General features: G+C 45.5%; 1 protein-coding gene across 1 annotated transcript in view; it reads left to right on the top strand.

Moving 5' to 3' along the window:
- The window catches only part of LOC144691113 (uncharacterized), a 67,077-nt gene that overhangs the window by 10,803 nt on the left and 37,550 nt on the right, over positions 1 to 18,724 (top strand). Inside the window, exons 6-7 of the mRNA XM_078559186.1 lie at positions 12,817 to 13,036; positions 13,462 to 13,649. Of these exons, the coding sequence (XP_078415312.1) occupies positions 12,817 to 13,036; positions 13,462 to 13,649 (408 nt within the window). The remainder of the gene's footprint in view (positions 1 to 12,816; positions 13,037 to 13,461; positions 13,650 to 18,724) is intronic.

The following is an 18,724-nucleotide window of genomic DNA, read 5'->3' as shown; positions in this document are numbered from 1 at the left end:
TATGCAAAACTAGGAACAGTGGAAGTCCAAAGAGATTTAAGGGTCCATGTTCACAAATCACTAAAATGTAGCAGTCAGATACAAAAACAAATAATCAAAAATGTTAATGGAATGTTAGCCTTTATAACTATAGGGCAAGAATATAAAGGGAGGGGAGGACGTTTTGCTTTGGCTATACAAAGCCCTGGTTAGTCATCTGGAGTACTGTGTACTGCTCTGGGCTCTGCACCTTAGAAAAGATATAACGGCTTAGAATGAGTGCAGTGCAGATTGGCCAGAATGTTACCAAGGTTCCAAGGGTTAGATTATGAGGAGAGATTACATAAATAGGTGTGTAATCCCTGGAATATAGATTGAAAGGTGATTTGATGAAGGCATTTAGGATTTTGAAAGAAGTTTATAGGGTAGATGGAGAGAAGCATTTTCTGCTGGTGGGGAGTCTAGGACAAGGGGTCAAAACCTTAAAATCAGAGCCAGGCCATTCAGGAGAGAAGTTAAGAAACTACACAAAAAAGGGTAGTAGAAATGTGGAACACTGTCCCACAAAAAAACAGTAGATACTAGCTCGATTAATAATTTTAAATCTGAGGTCAATGGATCTTTTTTTACTAGATAAAGGTATTAAAAAAGTGGAGAAGTTAAAATACAGATCAGCTATGATATCACTGAATGGTGTAAAAGGCTCAAGGGACTGAATAGCCTACTCCCTTTCCTTTTCCCCTAATATAGGAGAAGGGAAGAACCTGCATTTACATAGTGCTTTTCACAACCATAGGATGTTCCCAAGTGCTTCAGAGTCAATGCAGTATTTTATTGAAGTGCAACACTGTGATAATGCAGTGACAGCCAATTTGTACACAGAAAGGTTCCATAAACAGCAATGCAGTAAATAACTTGATAATCTGAGTTTGGCCAAGGTAATGCTCTTCTTTTGAATTGTACCATGGATTAATGTCTCATCAAAAAAAAAGCATCTCTGACAGTGCAGGACTCCCTTGATACTGCACTGAATTATCAACTCAGATTATGTGGAGAGTAATATTTTGCAGTGGCTCTGAAGTTGGAGCCTTTATTCAGCAGCTGGTATTATCTACCAATAAATTATCAACAGAACTGATCAGAGAACCAAATATTGAACTCTATCCATGGGCTTTTTAGGAACTATTTCTGGGAAAAAATCTACAAATTTGATGAAAAAATATTTAATTTTTTTTTGGTTTGTAAATATTTTTGTTTAAACAGCAGATGCTGATTAGTACATCCTCAGTGGAGGTGGCTGAGGGAAGTCACTGACTGCAATTTAATAAGGAGCTGAGTTCACAACACCCAATTGTAATAACAGGAACACAGAGCTTCTGTTAACGTTTCGAGTTTTCCGAGTTGAGGAAGAGTCATATGGACTCGAAACGTTAACTTTGTCTTTCTCTCCACTGATGCTGTCAGACCTGCTGAGTTTTTCCAGCAATTCTTGTTTTTGTTTCAGATTTCCAGCATCCGCAGTATTTTGCCTTTAACAGAGAGCTTCTGCGTTCATGACTGTAACTATACTGAGGTTAAACCAATTCCCTTGCACTGTCCAGTTTAATAATTCTTCCCCCAGTGGCCTGTTTTACTGATTGTATCTGCACTGATGTTAATCCAGTTGCATCATACTGTGAGGCTCAGTAACTATTGCCAGCGGTTTCCTTCATTAAATCAGATGCACGATGCACGACTTCTACCTTCTTAGTGAGAAAGCCCCTGTTTTAGATGTCAGTGTTAGTGACCCAACTACAAACCCAAGTTGATGCCAGTGATTAGAATTTTAGGTTAGTCACTGTCAAAAGTATAGGAACCTATCCAGATGAAGCTGTGATTTGCCAGTTCCTCAGTGAGAATGTGGCTTTTTGTGGGGAACTGCCTCAATGCCTGCATGTGTTGTGATTTATTGCTCTATTTGTACACCACAGACCCTGTGTGATAAATAATGCTGCAAACAATCAACCCAAACAGCGCCAACTTCACACATCACTAGGGGAAGAATCTATACAATTCTGTCCTGTTTATTCAGCAGATTAGAAACCCAAGTGCATTTGCAAATTTCATTATAAATTAATTAACTTATCTACAGTCTACATAGTCTTAGTAGTTCCTTTGTGATTTTGTAAGATTTAATTTTGGGCTGTCAAAACAGACTTCACAAAGGCCTAATTAATGTAAGTTCCAGTTGCTACACTTGTGAGTTTCAGGGTGAGTCACAGATGGCAAATTGGAGTTTGTGCTTTAAAGATAATGACCAATTTCTTAAGTTTAATTATCAAGTGTTAATTTCTGTCAGTGCATGAGGGATTGAAATGGCACTTGCTTTTGACGAGAAGTTTTTCTAATTAATCTCAGCCTTGGCTCCAGTAAAGTAGTTACAAGGGTGTAATGTAACACAATTTTCTTTCAAACCCGATTTGTTTCGCTTATTATCTTCTAACTCTCATGTTATGATATCTTTATAAAGCACTGATCAGGCCCCAGCTGGAGCATTGTGTCTGATTCTGGGCACCATACTTCAGGAAGAACATCAAAGCCTTAGAGAGGATGCAGATGAGATTTACTAGGGATGAAATATTTCAGTTATTTGGAGAGGCTAGAGGAACTGGGGTTGTTTTCCTTATCTCAGAGAAGGTTAAGAGGAGATTTTATAGAGGTATTCAAAATCTTGAAGGGTTTTTAAAGAGTTAATAAGAAGAAACTGTTTCCAGTGGTGAAAGGGTCAGTAAACAGAGAACACAGATTTAAGGTGAGTGACAAAAGAACCAGAGGTGACATGAGGAAACAAAATTTATGCATCGAGTTGTTATGATCTGGAATGCAGTGCCTGAAAGGGTGCTGGAAGCAGACAGCATGTAACCGTTAATTTTAGGACGTGTGGTGGAAGCAGACAACACGTAACAGTTAATTTTAGGGTGTGTACAAACAGCTGGGGTGGTGGATGGAAATAGGGGTAGAGTTTGGGACAACAACGGGACATCATATGGGTCCAGTGGTGTCAGTTTGGTTGTGCAGCAATGGGTTCAAGCCTGTACTGAGTGAGGAGTGGAATGATATAGAGGGAGATGCCACAATCATCTGTTAAGTGGAAACTCGAGGTGTGGCTGCTCTACAGTTTTGCTTAAGATTTTTTTCTAGTGAGCCAGATGTCTCACTCATGTGAAACTCAACACCAAGATAATGAAATATTTACACCTATCTTAGTGCTCTGTTTACCCAATATGGAGTGAATGCTGTCTCCCCACAGGGCACATCCAACTTACATAGATGCAGAGAACCTACTGCAGGCTGGCAAAGCCAGGGCAGAGGGATCCCAAGTGTGTGCAGCAGTACTGCTCTGAGACTAATTGTAGAGTGCTAAACCTTGCAAGCAGGCTTCTTGTATGTCAAAGGCAGTGTGGATGGGGAAATGTTTGAGAAAGTTTACTTGTATTGGTGCTTCTTCCTTTATTATTTTTCTCTCAGTTCACTAATTTTCTTTCAGCCAGAGACCACCTCTGTATGGTCAGAAAAAACTGCACCATGGTTACTATTTGCTGTAATGTCTTTTGGGGGTGCTAAGAACAGTCACTCTGCCCTGAGGATGAGAAAACTCTCTGCATACTTCCCAGTTTGAAAAAAAAACACTTGCTGTGTACACGAGCACTTAAAATTTCAAATTGGTGAACAACAGCTCTATGTTGCCAAAATCAAAGTCACATGCATTAGGCCCTTTTTGCAAGTGACTTTTGAAGACGTTTTTGTTGACTACATTTTAATATTCTTGGGATGTGACCATCACTCTGTCCCAAGACTGTGAGAGTGGATGAGCCACTAACCTTGCCCTCTGACAAATGCAAGTTCCTCCTCCATATCAGACACCTGAGATGGATTATCTTATTCCACACAATGCTGCAATAGATAAGCCTATAGCTGTCTGTGCAGCAAATGTGGCATTAATATTGGCCTCAGCATTCCTCGGTTAACGAGATGGAAAGTCAGCAAGGTTGTCCACTGATTCCCGTTAGTAAGTGCTGGCGTGCATGTTGGTTAAGGAAAGAATGAGACTGAATGTGATGCCTTTGAGGGTGAATATGTAGGTTTGGAATGTGCACAATTCCATAAAGCCATACCTTAACAAGAGGCAGAACCTTGAGAGGAAGGGGGGAGAAAAAAAGGGGCAAAGGGGCGTGGGGGAAGAACCTAAAAAACTCTTTAAGGCTCTTACTTCACCTGAAAGTTAAACATTTCAACTGGTTAAAAGTTGAGAGGTTTATTGATTGGTATTATCTCTTTAGGAGGGGTGACTTTCCCGTAGAATCATAGAATGATTACAGCATGGAAGGAGTCCAATCGCTCCATTTCCGTGGACCTGCACGTTTTATTCTCTTCACATAATTATCCAATTCCCCTTTGAAAGCCAAAGTTGTATCTGCCTCCACCAAACTCTCAAGGTGTGCATTCCAGATCCTAACCATTTGCTGTGTTTAAAAAAGTTTTCCTCTATGTCACCGTTGCTTCTTTTGCCAGTCACCTTAAATTGGTGTCCTCTGGTTCTCGACCCTTCGGCCAATGGGAACAGTTTCTCACTATCTATTCTGTCCAGCCGCCTCATGATTTTGAATGCTTCTATCAAATCTCCTCTCTAACTTCTATTTTCTATGGAGAACAACCCCAGTAATTCCCATCTAGCCCTAACTGAGGTCCCTCAATCCTGAAACCATTCTTGTAAACCTTTGCTGCACCCTCACTAAAGCCTTAACATCCTTTCTAAAATGTGGTGTCTAGAACTGGACATAACTCCAATTGAGGCTGAACCAGTGTTTTACAAAGGCTCGTCATAACTTTTTTTGCTTTTGTATTCTATGCCTCTATTCTCGGCCTTTTGGCTAAGATCAAGTGTTGCAGGGGCGACACCATGGTCCTGCCATGGCAAGGTCGGGATGGAAGGGCGATAACCAATCGCAATCCAAATCTATACCGTGGGTTACCTATCACCGTCCGAGTCACGGTGAACCACAGCGAAGGAGGATCACCTATGGATCGGGGCTTCTTCACCAGGAGGATCCTGTTGAAGGCGTGCGGCTTCCAAGCTACGGAGATCTTCACCCTGCACGACTCCCGCAAAGGTGGTTATTTCGACGTGACTTTCAAGCGAGTGGCAGACTGCGTCCGGCTCCTGAGGGTGTTCGAGGAGAAGAGAGACCTGCCGGAGATGAAGATCCTGACGGCGGAGCCGCACTTTTCTCTGCCGTTGCAACGGGAACGTGAGGTGATGGTGCATGTGTACAACCCCTTCGTCCCTGTCGCCGACGTGGTCACCTTCCTCACCAGGTACTTCGATAAGGTGGGGAGCGGCACCGAGATTCGAGACGACTTGGGGATCTGGACAGGCAAACGCCTGTTTAAGGTCACGCTAAAGACCGATGGTAAGGGAGCCATTTTCCACCCTCCCTCCAGTTTCGCCATCGGGGGAAACCGGGGCTACCTGGTCTACGCTGGGCAACCCAAGCATTGTCGCTCATGCGGCAAGGCTGGTCATGTGGCGGCCAACTGCAGCGCCTCCCTCTGCAAGATCTGCAAACAGGAAGGGCACCAGACAAAAGACTGCAAACAGGCCAAGTGCTGCAACCTGTGTGGCGAGGCAAGTCACCTCTACAGGACCTGCCCCAAACGCTGCCGTACTTACGCACAGGCAGCCAAAGCCGACCAGGGGGAAGCAGAAGAAAGGTTTCGTGTCACTCCAACCACCAAGGCCCCCAGGGAGCCCAACGGGACAAAGGAGGACACAGAGAGAGACAAGGTGGAGAAAGAGATTGAGGCAACAGAGAGCCAATCAACAGCACTACCCCCTGAACCTTCCAGTCCTCAGGACAGCGAATCAATGGAGGAGGAGGCAGCAGTGGAAAAGCAGCAGGGGGAGTGGCGGACGGTGAAGAACAAGAAAAGTAAGAGGGAGCGAAGAAGAAGCAAAGGCGTTTCCCAGAGAAGCGGCAAGAGGCGTCTCCCATCCGACACGGATGACAAGGGCAGCAGCTCTTCGGATGAGGAAGTGCCAGAGCGGCACCGACAGAAGAGGCGGCAAAGCTCCAGGGCGTTGGAGGACGAGACACCCGAGCTCCAGAAAATTGGAGACAACAAGGAGACCAGCGCACCCCAACTTTGCCTGCAACCTGAGGAGGCCAGTGCACCACAGCCCCTGGAATCTGGGAGCAGTGAGGCAATCATCGCACCCCAGCTCCAGGAAGCCGGGAACAGCAACACCCCAGAGGGGGTGAGTTTTGGAGAAGCTTCTCCAGCAAAGGTCATCTCAAAACCCGCTCTCCACGTGAACCTCCAGATGCCACTGGAGCAGAACACGGCCAAGGAGATCTACCTCAGCCCATCCAAAGTGAAGGAATTTGAGCTCACTACGGGTATGAAGGAGCAGACTAAAGGTCTGGGACTCTCAGAGACAGTGGGTTTGGTAGGAGAATAAATGCTTTAAAATGGGTTTAAAGATTGTATCCATAAATGTGCGTAGCATTAAATCTACTACGCGATGTGTTGCGACCTTGGACTACCTAGCCAAGGTCAAAGCTGACCTGTTGTTTCTGCAGGAGTGTGCGATACCGCACCTCAGCTCCTACAGGCAATGGTCACGATGGTGGTCCCACGGGCCATCGATCTGGTCGGGCGGAAACGACTCTCGTTCCTCCGGCCTGGGTATTCTGCTGCGGGGAGGCAACTTCACCGTCTCCGAGGTCAAGGAGGTGGTGGGCGGGCGACTCCTGGTAGCAGACGTAATGTACAAGAACGCTCCACTCCGGTTAATTAACGTGTACGGCCCGGCACAAGGGGCTGAGCGGCTGGAGGTTTTTCAGCAGCTCCCACTGCTGCTGGCGACCTCCAGGCCGGTCATTCTGGGCGGGGACTTCAACTGCATCATCGATGCGGCTGGACGATCCGGCAGGGCCGGAAGCAGATTGGACGCTACGTCCAGATCCCTGATGGAAACAGTTAAGGATGCCAAGCTGCACGACGTCTTCAGCAACCCTGCAGACGGAGCGCAGCGTAGATACACCTGGTCGCGGCCAGACGGGTCCATTCGTTCCAGGATAGACTTCCTGTTTGTGTCCCGTGCATTCACAGTCAGATCCACCGACGTCAAGCCGGTGTTCTTCTCTGACCACTGCCTCCTACTGGCGGACTGCCACTTGGAGGAAGACCTGAGGGTGGGCAGGGGGGCATGGAAGCTAAATGTGCAACTGCTGACCCCAGAGAACATTGAGGAGCTCAAGAGGGATTACAAAGGTTGGAGAACCGTGAAACCCCTCTTTGAGTCCCTGACACACTGGTGGGAAGCGATCAAGGGAAGCATCAAGAGGTTTTTCATCCGCAAAGGCACCCAGAAAGCTAGAAAGGAACAGAGGGAAATGTCCCGACTCCAGGAAAAGATGCAGAATCTGCTCCGGCTGCAGTCGATGGGGGTCGATGTCAAGGAGGAGCTCCAAGAGGTGAAGGGCCAGCAAGCCTCGCACTTTGCCTCGGAGGCCTCCAAGATCATCTTCCGTTCCAGAGTCCGCTCCGTGGAGCAGGATGAGACGTGCTCACGTTTCTTCTTCCAAAAGGTACACAGAGAGCGCTCCGTGATCAGCAGCCTGAAGGAAGAAGACGGCTCAGTAAAGTCATCACGGTCCGACATTCTGAGGATCAGCAAATCCTTTTATGCCGGTCTGTATGACGTGAAGCCCACGGACAGCACGGCCTCCCAGTCCTTCCTGTCCTCTATCACGGAGGTCTTAGACCACAGTACGCGGGAGAGCCTAGACAAACCGCTAACTCCTGACGAACTGACTAAGGCCCTCGAGTCCTTCGAGAAGAGTAAAACCCCCGGAAGCGACGGCCTGCCGGCGGAGTTGTATTCGGCTCTGTGGGACTTGATCGGCCCAGACCTGCTAGAAGTGTACGAGAGTATGCTCCTGGCCGGCAGCATGTCAGAATCCATGAGGAAAGGCATCATCACCCTCATCTACAAGCACAAGGGGGAAAGGGAGGAAATTAGAAATTGGCGACCCATTTCACTGTTGAATGTGGACTATAAGATTCTGTCCAAGGTCATCGCCAACCGGGTCAAATCCGCTCTGGAATTGGTGATTCACCCTGACCAGACCTGCTCTGTGCCAGGCAGGAAGATCTCTGACAGCCTGGCGCTGCTCAGGGATACGATTGCCTATGTACAGGACAGGGGTGTGGATACCTGCCTCATCAGCTTGGATCAGGAGAAGGCCTTTGACAGAATATCGCACACCTACATGGGGGATGTGCTCTCCAAAATGGGGTTTGGGGAGGGAATTCGAAATTGGATCCAACTGCTCTACACTAACATCAGTAGCGCAGTCTCAATCAATGGGTGGGAAACAGATAGCTTTCCGATTAAATCTGGAGTCAGGCAGGGCTGCCCTCTCTCGCCTGTCCTTTTCGTGTGCTGCATAGAACCCTTTGCCGAGTCCATCAGGAAGGATCCGGGCATAAGAGGAGTGACGATCCCAGGCAGTGGAGGCACTCAGGTAAAAGCCTCCCTGTACATGGACGACGTCGCCGTCTTCTGCTCGGATCCGCTGTCGGTGCGCAGACTGATGCACGTCTGCGACCAGTTCGAACTGGCCTCGGGAGCCAAGGTAAATCGTGGGAAGAGCGAGGCCATGTTCTTTGGGAACTGGGCTGACCGATCCTTTGTCCCCTTCACTGTCAGGGCTGACGGCCTGAAGGTGCTGGGGATATGGTTCGGAGGGACCGGGGCATGCGTTAGAAACTGGAAGGAGCGAGTGGCTATGGTGAAAAGGAAACTGGGCATGTGGGAGCGACGCTCCCTCTCCATTGCGGGTAAGAACCTGGTCATCAGGTGTGAGGTACTCTCGCTGTTGCTGTACGTGGCGCAGGTCTGGCCCATTCCACACTCCTGCGCGATGGCGATCACTCGAGCCATCTTCCGCTTTATCTGGAGGTCGAAAATGGATCGTGTCCGCAGGGACGCGATGTACAAGCCTCTAGATAAAGGGGGAAAAAACGTGCCCAACATCGCCCTCATACTGATGGCCACCTTTGTGTGCGGCTGCATCAAGCGGTGCGTAGACCCTCAGTACGCAAACACCAAGTGTCACTACGTGCTGAGGTTCTACCTGTCCCCGGTGTTGCGAAGGATGGGTCTGGCCACGCTGCCGCGGAACGCTCCAAGTAGTTGGACCGTGCCGTACCACCTGTCCCTGGTGGAAAAATTTATGCAGAAAAACACCTTTGACCACAAGTCCATCAGGCAGTGGTCAGCACGTAACGTCCTAGAGGCCCTGAGGGATAAGGAGAGGGTGGACCCTGTGGGATGGTTCCCCGAGCAGACTGTCAAAGTCATTTGGCAGAATGCCTCATCGCCAGAACTTTCCAACAAGCACCAAGACGTAGCTTGGCTGGTGGTGAGAAAGGCCCTCCCCGTCAGATCCTTCCTACACGCCAGGAGTCTCACCCCCTCTGCACGATGCCCTCGAGGTGGCTGTGGTGGGGAAGAGACCGTTGTTCACCTCCTTGTGGATTGTGCCTTTGCAAAGAAAGTCTGGAGAGAGATGCAGTGGTTGCTGTCGAGGTTCATCCCGAGCAGTTCTGTGACACAGGACTCTGTGCTCTACGGGCTGTTCCCAGGGACACACACCGAGACAAACATCGACTGCAGCTGGAGGATCATCAACTCGGTGAAAGACGCACTTTGGTCTGCCCGAAACTTGTTGGTCTTCCAGCACAAAGAGTTGTCCCCGACCGATTGTCGCGGACTGGCACAATCCAAAGTCCAGGACTACGTGCTGAGGGACGCACTAAAGCTTGGGGCAGCTGCCGCAAAGGCGCAATGGGGAAGGGTCGCTGTCTAAGACCTTTCTACCACAGCGCACCGAGAGACTGGGAACTGTTTAGAGCCCCTCGGGCTGTACAGATCAAAATGAAAGGCTGTAAATGATTGTAATATTGTTTGTACTGATGCACCTGGTGATACATTTTGTAAAAGTTTAACCTGGATTGTACCCTTGTAATGTTGTTTTTGAAATGGTTTTGAATGTGATTGAAGATTTTTTATGAATAAAGTATATTTTTACAATAAAAAAAAAAAAAAATTCTATGCCTCTATTTATAAAGCTCAGAATCCCATATGCCTTTTTAACTATTTTCTCAACCTTCTCTTTGTATGGTCAGAAAAAACTGCACTATGGTTGTTACTATTTGCTGTAATGTCTTTTGGGGGTGCTAGGAACAGTCACTCTGTCCTGAGGATGAGAAATCTCTCTGCATACTTCCCAGTTTGAAAAAAAAACACGCTATATACACGAGCACTTAAAATTTCAAATTGGTGAACAACAGCTCTATGTTGCCAAAATCAAAGTCACATGCATTAGGCCCTTTTTGGAAGTGACTTTTGAGGATGTGTTTGTTGACTACATTTTAATATCCTTGGGATGTGACCATCACTGGCAAGGTCAGCGTTTATTGCCCATCCTTAATCCTCCTTGAGTAGATGGTGGTGAGCCACCTTCTTGAACTGCTGCAGTCTGTGTGGTGAACATACTTCCACAGTGCTATAAATGAGGAAGTACGAGGATTTTGCGATGATGAACAGTAATATATTTCCAAATCTGGATGCTGTATGACTTGGAATGGACCTTGGAAGTGGGTTATTCTCCTTCTCCTGCTGCCCTGGTCCTTCTAGATGGTAGAGGTCGTTGGTTTGGGTGGTGTTGTGGAAGGAACCTTGGCTAGTTGTTACTGTATCTTAGAATTGAAGAGTTGGGATGAACACTGAGCCGCATTTGATAGATGATTAAGTCAGCATTTCATTCCCATCTCAGTTGGAGTTGGTTAAGAGTTCCTGTTCAGTGGAGCATTTGCAGGAACTGCTGTTGTTCTGTGTCTGGTTCCTGCTGTAACAACACAGAGGGTCAGTGGGGCGTCTCTTGTACTTCTGCGTTTCTATGGAGATGAGCACAGATGGGGCTCAGCAGGTTAGGAGTAGCCCGATGTAGAATAAATCTTTCTGATTATGATAAATTTGTGTGGGTAAGGAAAATGGGATGTAAGTGGCAGAAAATTTTGACTATAATGGAGTGCCTCAAAATCTTACAACCTTCCCAGTTAGACCAGATTTTATTTGGGACATAATTCCCTTTGTGTTAAAGAGAGGATTCATGATCGATATTCATTACATTTATGAAAAATCTATTAAATCAATTTGATAGTGGCAAATGGTTTAAATGGAAATGAAATTAATTTTCTGTTGTTCTTTAGCAAGCTTACATTGGGACTGTTCAAAGCTGAATTAAATGTTTAATATTTGTAAAAACCCTGAGGATTTTTAAGATGCACCCAAATGAATTGTGACAAGGTAAGTGTAATAACAAGCTGTGAACACTGAGTAGAGCTTTTCCACTGGTAAAACTACATGTCAGGTCACATGCCAAGCTCCTGAGGTTGATGCTCAATCCTGATTAATGAAGAGCCATTGTTGGGAGGGAGAGGAGGCAGCATACATTCATTGTGAGGTACTCTTCTCAGTAAATCAATAAAAAAATCTACTGTCTGAGGGGAAGCTTTTAAGTTGATTGGTTATAAGCCAATTTACTAGAGACTTGGTTGGATGTGCTGTCCTTTAAAGAGAAGCCCATCAGTGGGTCAGTCTGTTTCCTGTTTCAGGTTGGTGGAGATGGGATCACGCATGGATACCAATTTTAGTGATCAGATTTTACCAAAAGTTCACTATTTGCAGAGTTTGTGGATCAAAAAATAATAGCTACTATGGTTTGATTATAAATGCATGATATAAATATATGGTATGGCCTTATGTTGAAATTATGCAGCAGCAGTTCAGTGAGTAACCTCCTGCTTAAAGACACCGGCTGATATAGCACTGGACTACACATTACACATCACAGATTCCGTCTCTGCCTGAGTTAGCTGAATGCTACATTTCACTTCTGTATGTCTGAACTAGAATTGCATTCAACTGTGATATTCCCTGCAAAGCAGCGTTCTGCCATTCATTTTGAAAATTCAAAATTGGTCTGTTGAGGTATTGGTGGTGGCTTGAACCCCAGCATCTTCAGGAAGGAGTGCCCTGAACCCCAGTTGGAGTTAATCTGTTCGGGACAGAAGGGGACCTGAACCCCAATGAAACTCTGCACTTTCAGGAGTGGAGGGAATCTGAACTCCCTTGAGAGTCATTGCCTTCAGGAGAGGAGGGGAGAACATAAAGACGTAAGAAATAGGAGCAGGAGTCGCCTATTTTGCCCTTCAAGCCTGCTCTGTCATTCAGCAAAATCATGGCTGATTTTCTATCTCAATTCCACGTTACCGCATTATCCCCATAGCCCTTAACTCCCGTAGAACTCAAAAATCTGTCAACCTCTGTCTTGAATATATTTAATGACTGAGCATCTATGGATTTCTGGAGTAGAGAATTCCAAAGATTTGCAACCCTTTGAGTAAAGAAATTTCTCCTCATCTCAGTTGTAAGTGGCCAATCCCTTATTCTGAGACTGTGACCCTGTGATTTGGATTCCCCAGACAGGGAAAACATTTTCTTAGCATCTACCCTGTTAAGCCCCTTCAGAATTTTATATATTTCAATTGGATCATCTCTCATTCTTCTAAACTCCAGAGAATATAGATCTTGTCCAGAAAAAAGCGAATCTGCTTAATTTATAAGTTACAAGGAAGATTGATGCAATGTTTGGGGCAGATTGATCAGTTTGATAATGCAGCTATGTGTGGTGCTTATGAGTCTCTGAAATTTCTTTGTTTCAGGTATCTGAAGCTATATCACCAAAGGCTCCTGTCACAGTGTCTCTATGCCTGGAACTGCTTTGTGCAACAGCGCTACGCTGGAGCTATATCTTTGCAGGAACGCCAGTTGCTGAGGAAGGGTCTACATGCACTGCGCCGGGCTGTTCAGCTTACCCAGATACAGGTGGAATTTCTGGAGAGAAGGCAATGCGCACAGCTCCTGGCTCATTCCTTTAAGCGAGTGAGTATAGCAATTGCCCAAATCACACAGGATTAAAAATTGCTCAGGCCTTCAAATGCAGAATCTTATCCCAGTGAAAATAGGATGAAACACATAGCAGAGATCATCTGCCTAGGGTTTTCTGTTCCTTCCTTGGGCAGCCAAATATTAACCTGGATACCTGAGCAAATGAAAATGTTTCTGAGGACACAGCATTCAGATTCACCTGTGACAGTAATTTGAAGCACAAAAGCCAAAAATATCTGAAATCAATAAGAGTAAATAACCCCCAAAAATGTATTAATTATAATTGAAACATATTTGCAGCTCCTTTCCTCCTCCATTAAAAGCTTGAAATAAAAACTTGAGCATACATTCTCCCTATAAAGAAACTTTGTGAAAATGATTATGTTGTGAATTTTCTCTATACCTACTCCCCTGAACAGTGGAGAGATGCAGCCAGTCCCAATCAGTGTCAGCTGGTGGCAGGAGCTCCAAACACAACTGGCAAATCCTGTGCTATTCACCTGAGGAAGCCGGTCACGCTGCAGTTCATTAGGACGAAAACTTACAGACCTTGGAGGAATCAACAAGAGGCTGCACAATTACTGAGCTTGGCCAGTTTGCATGGGCAGTAAGTGTGAACATTGATATGACAATAGTGCAAAGACAGTTGATTTACTTTAAACTTAATTTAAGGATTCTACAGTTGTCCTCATGGTCCAGGACATAGGATTGATCCTGGCACCTTCCTGCCTGTGAAGTTTAGTGCCACATCAGGCAGCGTATGCACCCACAGGATCATTATGGAATGCTGCATTGCTACCTGAGATATATCTTGCCATTGGCCTATTGCAGCATGCAGCAGTACCAGATATGTGAAATCTTTTGGGATACTAGCTGCATGATTTCATCGTCAGAAACTAAGCTGAAATTCACATATATCAGTATTAAGAGTTGGTGCTGGTTTGAAGGGGAACTGTGAATGTAGCTAATGAACATGAATTGCGTAAATAATAGAGCGCCAGCTGGTGCTATTCAACAGAGGATTGCCCTTCTCCCACATGCAGTATAGGTGTGCAGTAATCAGTTCTGACTATAAACTGCTTTAAAGTGTGACCTCTGGCAGGGATTTGACTTCTTGAGGTTTGTATCTCATGTTTGAATAAAGGTCTTTTTTTCAGCTTCATACCCTGAAGTGTATGAGCTTGATGTTCTGACACAAATGGATTCACAAAGTTGATGCAATGGACACAGCTCTCTGTAGGAACCTTTGCTCTATAGTATGTTTGTTCATCCAGTTTATTCCATGCATTGTCAATTTGAGTCTGTGTTGGCCATGTACTGTGACCTGCCTGTGTCTTTTAACTGTGAGTGCAGCTTGAATCTGATATTGAGACGTTTAAAGGTGCAGAGGTTGGAGCTGGTTTTTAGGCAGGTTCTGTTGTCATCGGTCAGGTTCATGAAACAAAGGAGACAGACCAGAGAACATGCCAGGAGAGTTCTGCAGTGTGGCCTGGGGCAATTTCTTTTCCACCACATATTTGTTGCTTGGAGGAAGATTGTGTTAATAGAGCAGGAAGAAACATATAGGGTGTTCAGTATTATCTCTCCCTATAAGTGTGCCACCCCTACCTGAAAAATTTGACATCGTTTTTGCATTCAGTGCGCTCAGAAACAACTGGCGATCACTTGATATCAAATGTTCTCATTTGGAATGAGTTTGATTGCATTCAGCAGGGTTTTGCCATCTTTGACATCAAAAGGCCCTGAAAGCTATCGAGTGCACTTAAAGCTATCCAGTGGGCTCAAATTATTGAGTGCGTTCAAAACTATCCAATGTGCTTAGAAACCTGCATTGAAAAATACAATGAAATTAATTACTTCAGTAGTATTTGAATTTATTCAGTTTTGTCATTTTGTCCAATAAATAGTTCTGCTATACAGTATGTGCTTGAGAGCACCCACCAGATCCCCATCAGTTTTTAATTAATTTTAGTCTCAGGGTCTATAATTTCCACCCACCTACCCCCCAGGTCTCAGGGTCTCAACTTCCCCCTTCCCCAGTCTCAGGGTCTAAACTCACCTCTTTCTCTCCCTCTCCAGTCTCGACTCTCTCTCCCTCCAGTCTCCAAGTTCTTCCCCTCTCTCCCTTCAGTCTCCAAACTCCTCACCCCCTCTACAGTTTCTGGGCCTTGGGTCCCACCGATGCCGCTGAATTCCAGGCCTTGCCAATCCTTCAGGCCTTGCTGATCCTCCCGGCCTCATTGATGTTGCCAAACTACAGGCCCTCCTGACCTCTCTCAAACTGCCCCTTCCCCACCCTTCCCAATACTTACCTTGTTGCCACAGTCCTCGCTGTTTCCGCGCGGCTTCAAAAATATAGAAGACTGGCCAGAAAGCATCACTTCCAGCTTCTGGCTGGCCCTGTAAACTGAGATCTCCAGTTTGGGGAGGGGATTGTGGGACGAGGGGAGGGCAAAGAGGGGAGGGGTAGGGGAAAAAGGGGAGGGGAAAGAGGGGAGGAATGGGGGGAGGGGAAAAAGGGGAAAGGGGGAAGGGAGAGAGCGGATAGGAAAGGGAATAAGATGGATGGAGGGAGGGAGAGAGGAGGGGAGAGAGAGAGGAAGAGAACTGCTGCAATATGGGGTGGGAGGGGATGGGTGTTTTTTCTGATTTAGATTTTTACATCCATCAAGGTAACTGTGAAGGACTGAAAGACAATCAGGCAGCGATTTTCTGGTCCTCCTGCTGGCAGGACTGGAATATCCCGCCCTCCATTTCTGGCACCCAGGCCAGGATTTTTCCCATAGGCTTCAGGATCCCGATGTCAGTGTTAAATAGGGGTCAGGAGCCCGCATTGTGGGGAAAGCATCTGTGATTTTCCCTGAATCTTTAATACCCATTTAACCCTTTTGACCAAACTTTTGGTCATATGACCTAATACTACCTTATATTGGCTCACCTTATCGGGGAGTTTGTGAGGGAGAAAATTGCTCCAGGGGGTAGGGGGGCATTGATGGGAAGAGAACTGCTGCAATGGGTGGGGGAGGAGGGTGAGTGCGGTGGGGGTGGCGGGGTATGCACAGGATTGTGCTGCATGAATTATAGATAATGAAGAAAAACATAAAAATATCTCATCCAAACAGAATCTGCTTTTTCTAAAGTTAGGTCTGTTTTAGGATGTTTGAAACTATTGACATTCAGAAATATGGAAAATAAACTCTATGATCATTTTTGATGTCCAAATGCTTAAGTGATGTTGCTAATTGCAAATGTTTGAGTGCTGTGGTTTGGGGCAATTGATGACATTGATGTCAGTTACGGTACTTGAAATGTTAAATGATAGCTAAATGATTGGTTTTGAGTGCAATTGATGTAAAATAGTGGCTAAATAATTGCTTTCGAGTGCAATTGATGTCAAATGATAGTTAGCTGATTGCTTTTGGGTGCTATTGATATTAAATGATTGCTTTTGAGCACAACTGATATCAAGTGATTGCAAATGAACGCTGTTGAACGCAAATGATGTCAAACTTTTCAGGTAGGGGTAAACATTGGTGTTTTGACAAATAAAATCTCCCTGCTTTTTATGTCCATGTGCTAGGCTCCTACCCCCATGATTCTGGGGCTGTGAGGCTGAACGAGTATGCCACTCGCAGCCTGTCAATGGTGCTTCATAAGTTGCTGCTGACAGGTTATATTTATTGTCAGTTTTCCTTCCCTGTGACAAAGAAGGCCTCGCTTCCGCTCTGCACCCTCTTCAGTCCTTGTTGAGGTTATCTTCTGGGGAATTGCAGTGACAACTTGTGCCCTAACACTGGCATCACCAAGACCTTGAAATATATTGTAGGAATATTAGCATAAGAACATTTTTTTAGAAAGTCCTTGGTATACTATTTTCTACCACCACTTCATAATCTAGGGCTCACACAATGTAATATCAAGGCCGTAAATATAAGATAGCCACTAATTAATCCGATTGGCAATTCAGGAGAAACCTTTCTATCCAGAGAGTGATTAGAATGTGGAAACCATTACCACAGGGAGTAGTTGAGGCAAATAGCTGAGGTGCATTCAAAGCGAAGCTAGATATGCTTGAGGGAGAAAGGATATGCTGATGGGGTTAAGGCGAAGAGTGGTGAGAGAAGGATTTGTTAGGCCAAGTGGCCTGTTTCTGTGCCGTTAGTACTTTGTAAGGTATTGTATTTAATCTCCGTTTTCCTTACATGGGAGGTGGATAGACAAACATTTAGTTATACAACTGTAGCCAGTCCAGTATGTGAAGTTGAGGCTGATTGGTCATCATCTTAGTGATTAGCTGCAGTCAATTCCATTGGGAGTATGGCATGTTATTGATGTCCCTGTGAATAATGAAAACCCTCCCTGTTTATGGCACTATCTGCCACCTTTGAAGAATGACTGTTTTGTAAATGTTTCGGTTCCCATTCATTGTCCAGGCCTAGGTTTTAAAGCTCCATTGAACAGTGTTTTTTAATGAAAGGTGCTTTTGGGTCACTAGTCTATACTAACTATGAACAATTGTCAGCCCAATTGAAGACCCTCGTGTTTCAGAAATGAACACTGAGGACAAAGGCTAGAAGAATGGAAAGGAAAGCGTGGGAAACGTGGTCTCAGGAGCATGTCAGATACCAAGATCCACAGACCCTGATCTCACCCATCCACTGTAATATTACCTCAAAAGCATTGAACTGCACAAGAATACATGGTCATCACACCTTCTGCTCCCAACAAAATTTGTGTGATACTAGTATCACTCCAATTCCTCTATGTAATGCTTGCATCACTCCAATTTCTATTGGAGACTTGGACTGTCCCGCAAGCAGACAGTTGATGCAGTGGACAGTACTGTCTTCACCACATTCTCCGCATTTAGTGGTGCGACCATGTCACCAATAGTCTGGTTCAAATGATTACTGCCCAACTCTTACCTCCCCAAGGGTCACATGTTGAAAAGTGTTAATTGCTGTTTGGCATGTGCTTGACCAGCCACATGATACCAATGTGGCACTAAGAGCTGTCTTCCAAAAACCTGGAATCGCCCCTTGGAAGGCCAGAAGCACATGGCTTTTGAGTCAGAATATCATGATCTTCTGCACCATGAGAAGGGCCAAGGCCTGTGGGATGGAGAAGTATGATTTACTAAGCAATGCTCAGAAGAAACCTCCTACAGTGACCAAATGAATAAAGAAAAGTGCTACACATCTCATTTAAGGGTTAGAAAAAAAAAACTGATTATTGCAAACTTGAAATAAAGGCTGCGGATGCATAACAAGTCCATTAGCATTGAAAGGAAAAAAAATGTTAACCTTTTGGGTCAGGCCTTTTATTGATAAAAGGTTACAGTTTATGACTGACCTTCTATGTATTTCCAGTGTGTTCCGATTTATGCCATGATTATGCCTTGTTCAAGGTTTTTCTGACCCTGTCTGCCATCTGCTCCTTGATGTTAGGTTTTTATTTGGCTTGGCCCAGCCTATTACATTAGTTAGCTCAACTCTTTTTGCAGAAATGAAGTTATCCAAGGCTGGGATTCTCTGTGCCCGCCGACATCGGGTGTGTTCGGTTGCATGAACGGACAATATGGCGAGGAGGCCAAAAATTGGTTTCACGATGTCATGAAACCAGTTGGGATCGTCTGCTCCACTGTCAATGGCAGGCCGCGTTCCCTGCCATCGGACATCGGGA

The sequence above is a fragment of the Cetorhinus maximus genome, chromosome 15 (assembly GCF_964194155.1).
Source record: "Cetorhinus maximus chromosome 15, sCetMax3.hap1.1, whole genome shotgun sequence".
Classification (NCBI taxonomy): Eukaryota; Metazoa; Chordata; class Chondrichthyes; order Lamniformes; family Cetorhinidae; genus Cetorhinus; species Cetorhinus maximus.
Note: the sequence above shows the minus strand (reverse complement) of the source record. Positions and strands in the feature narration are given on the sequence as shown.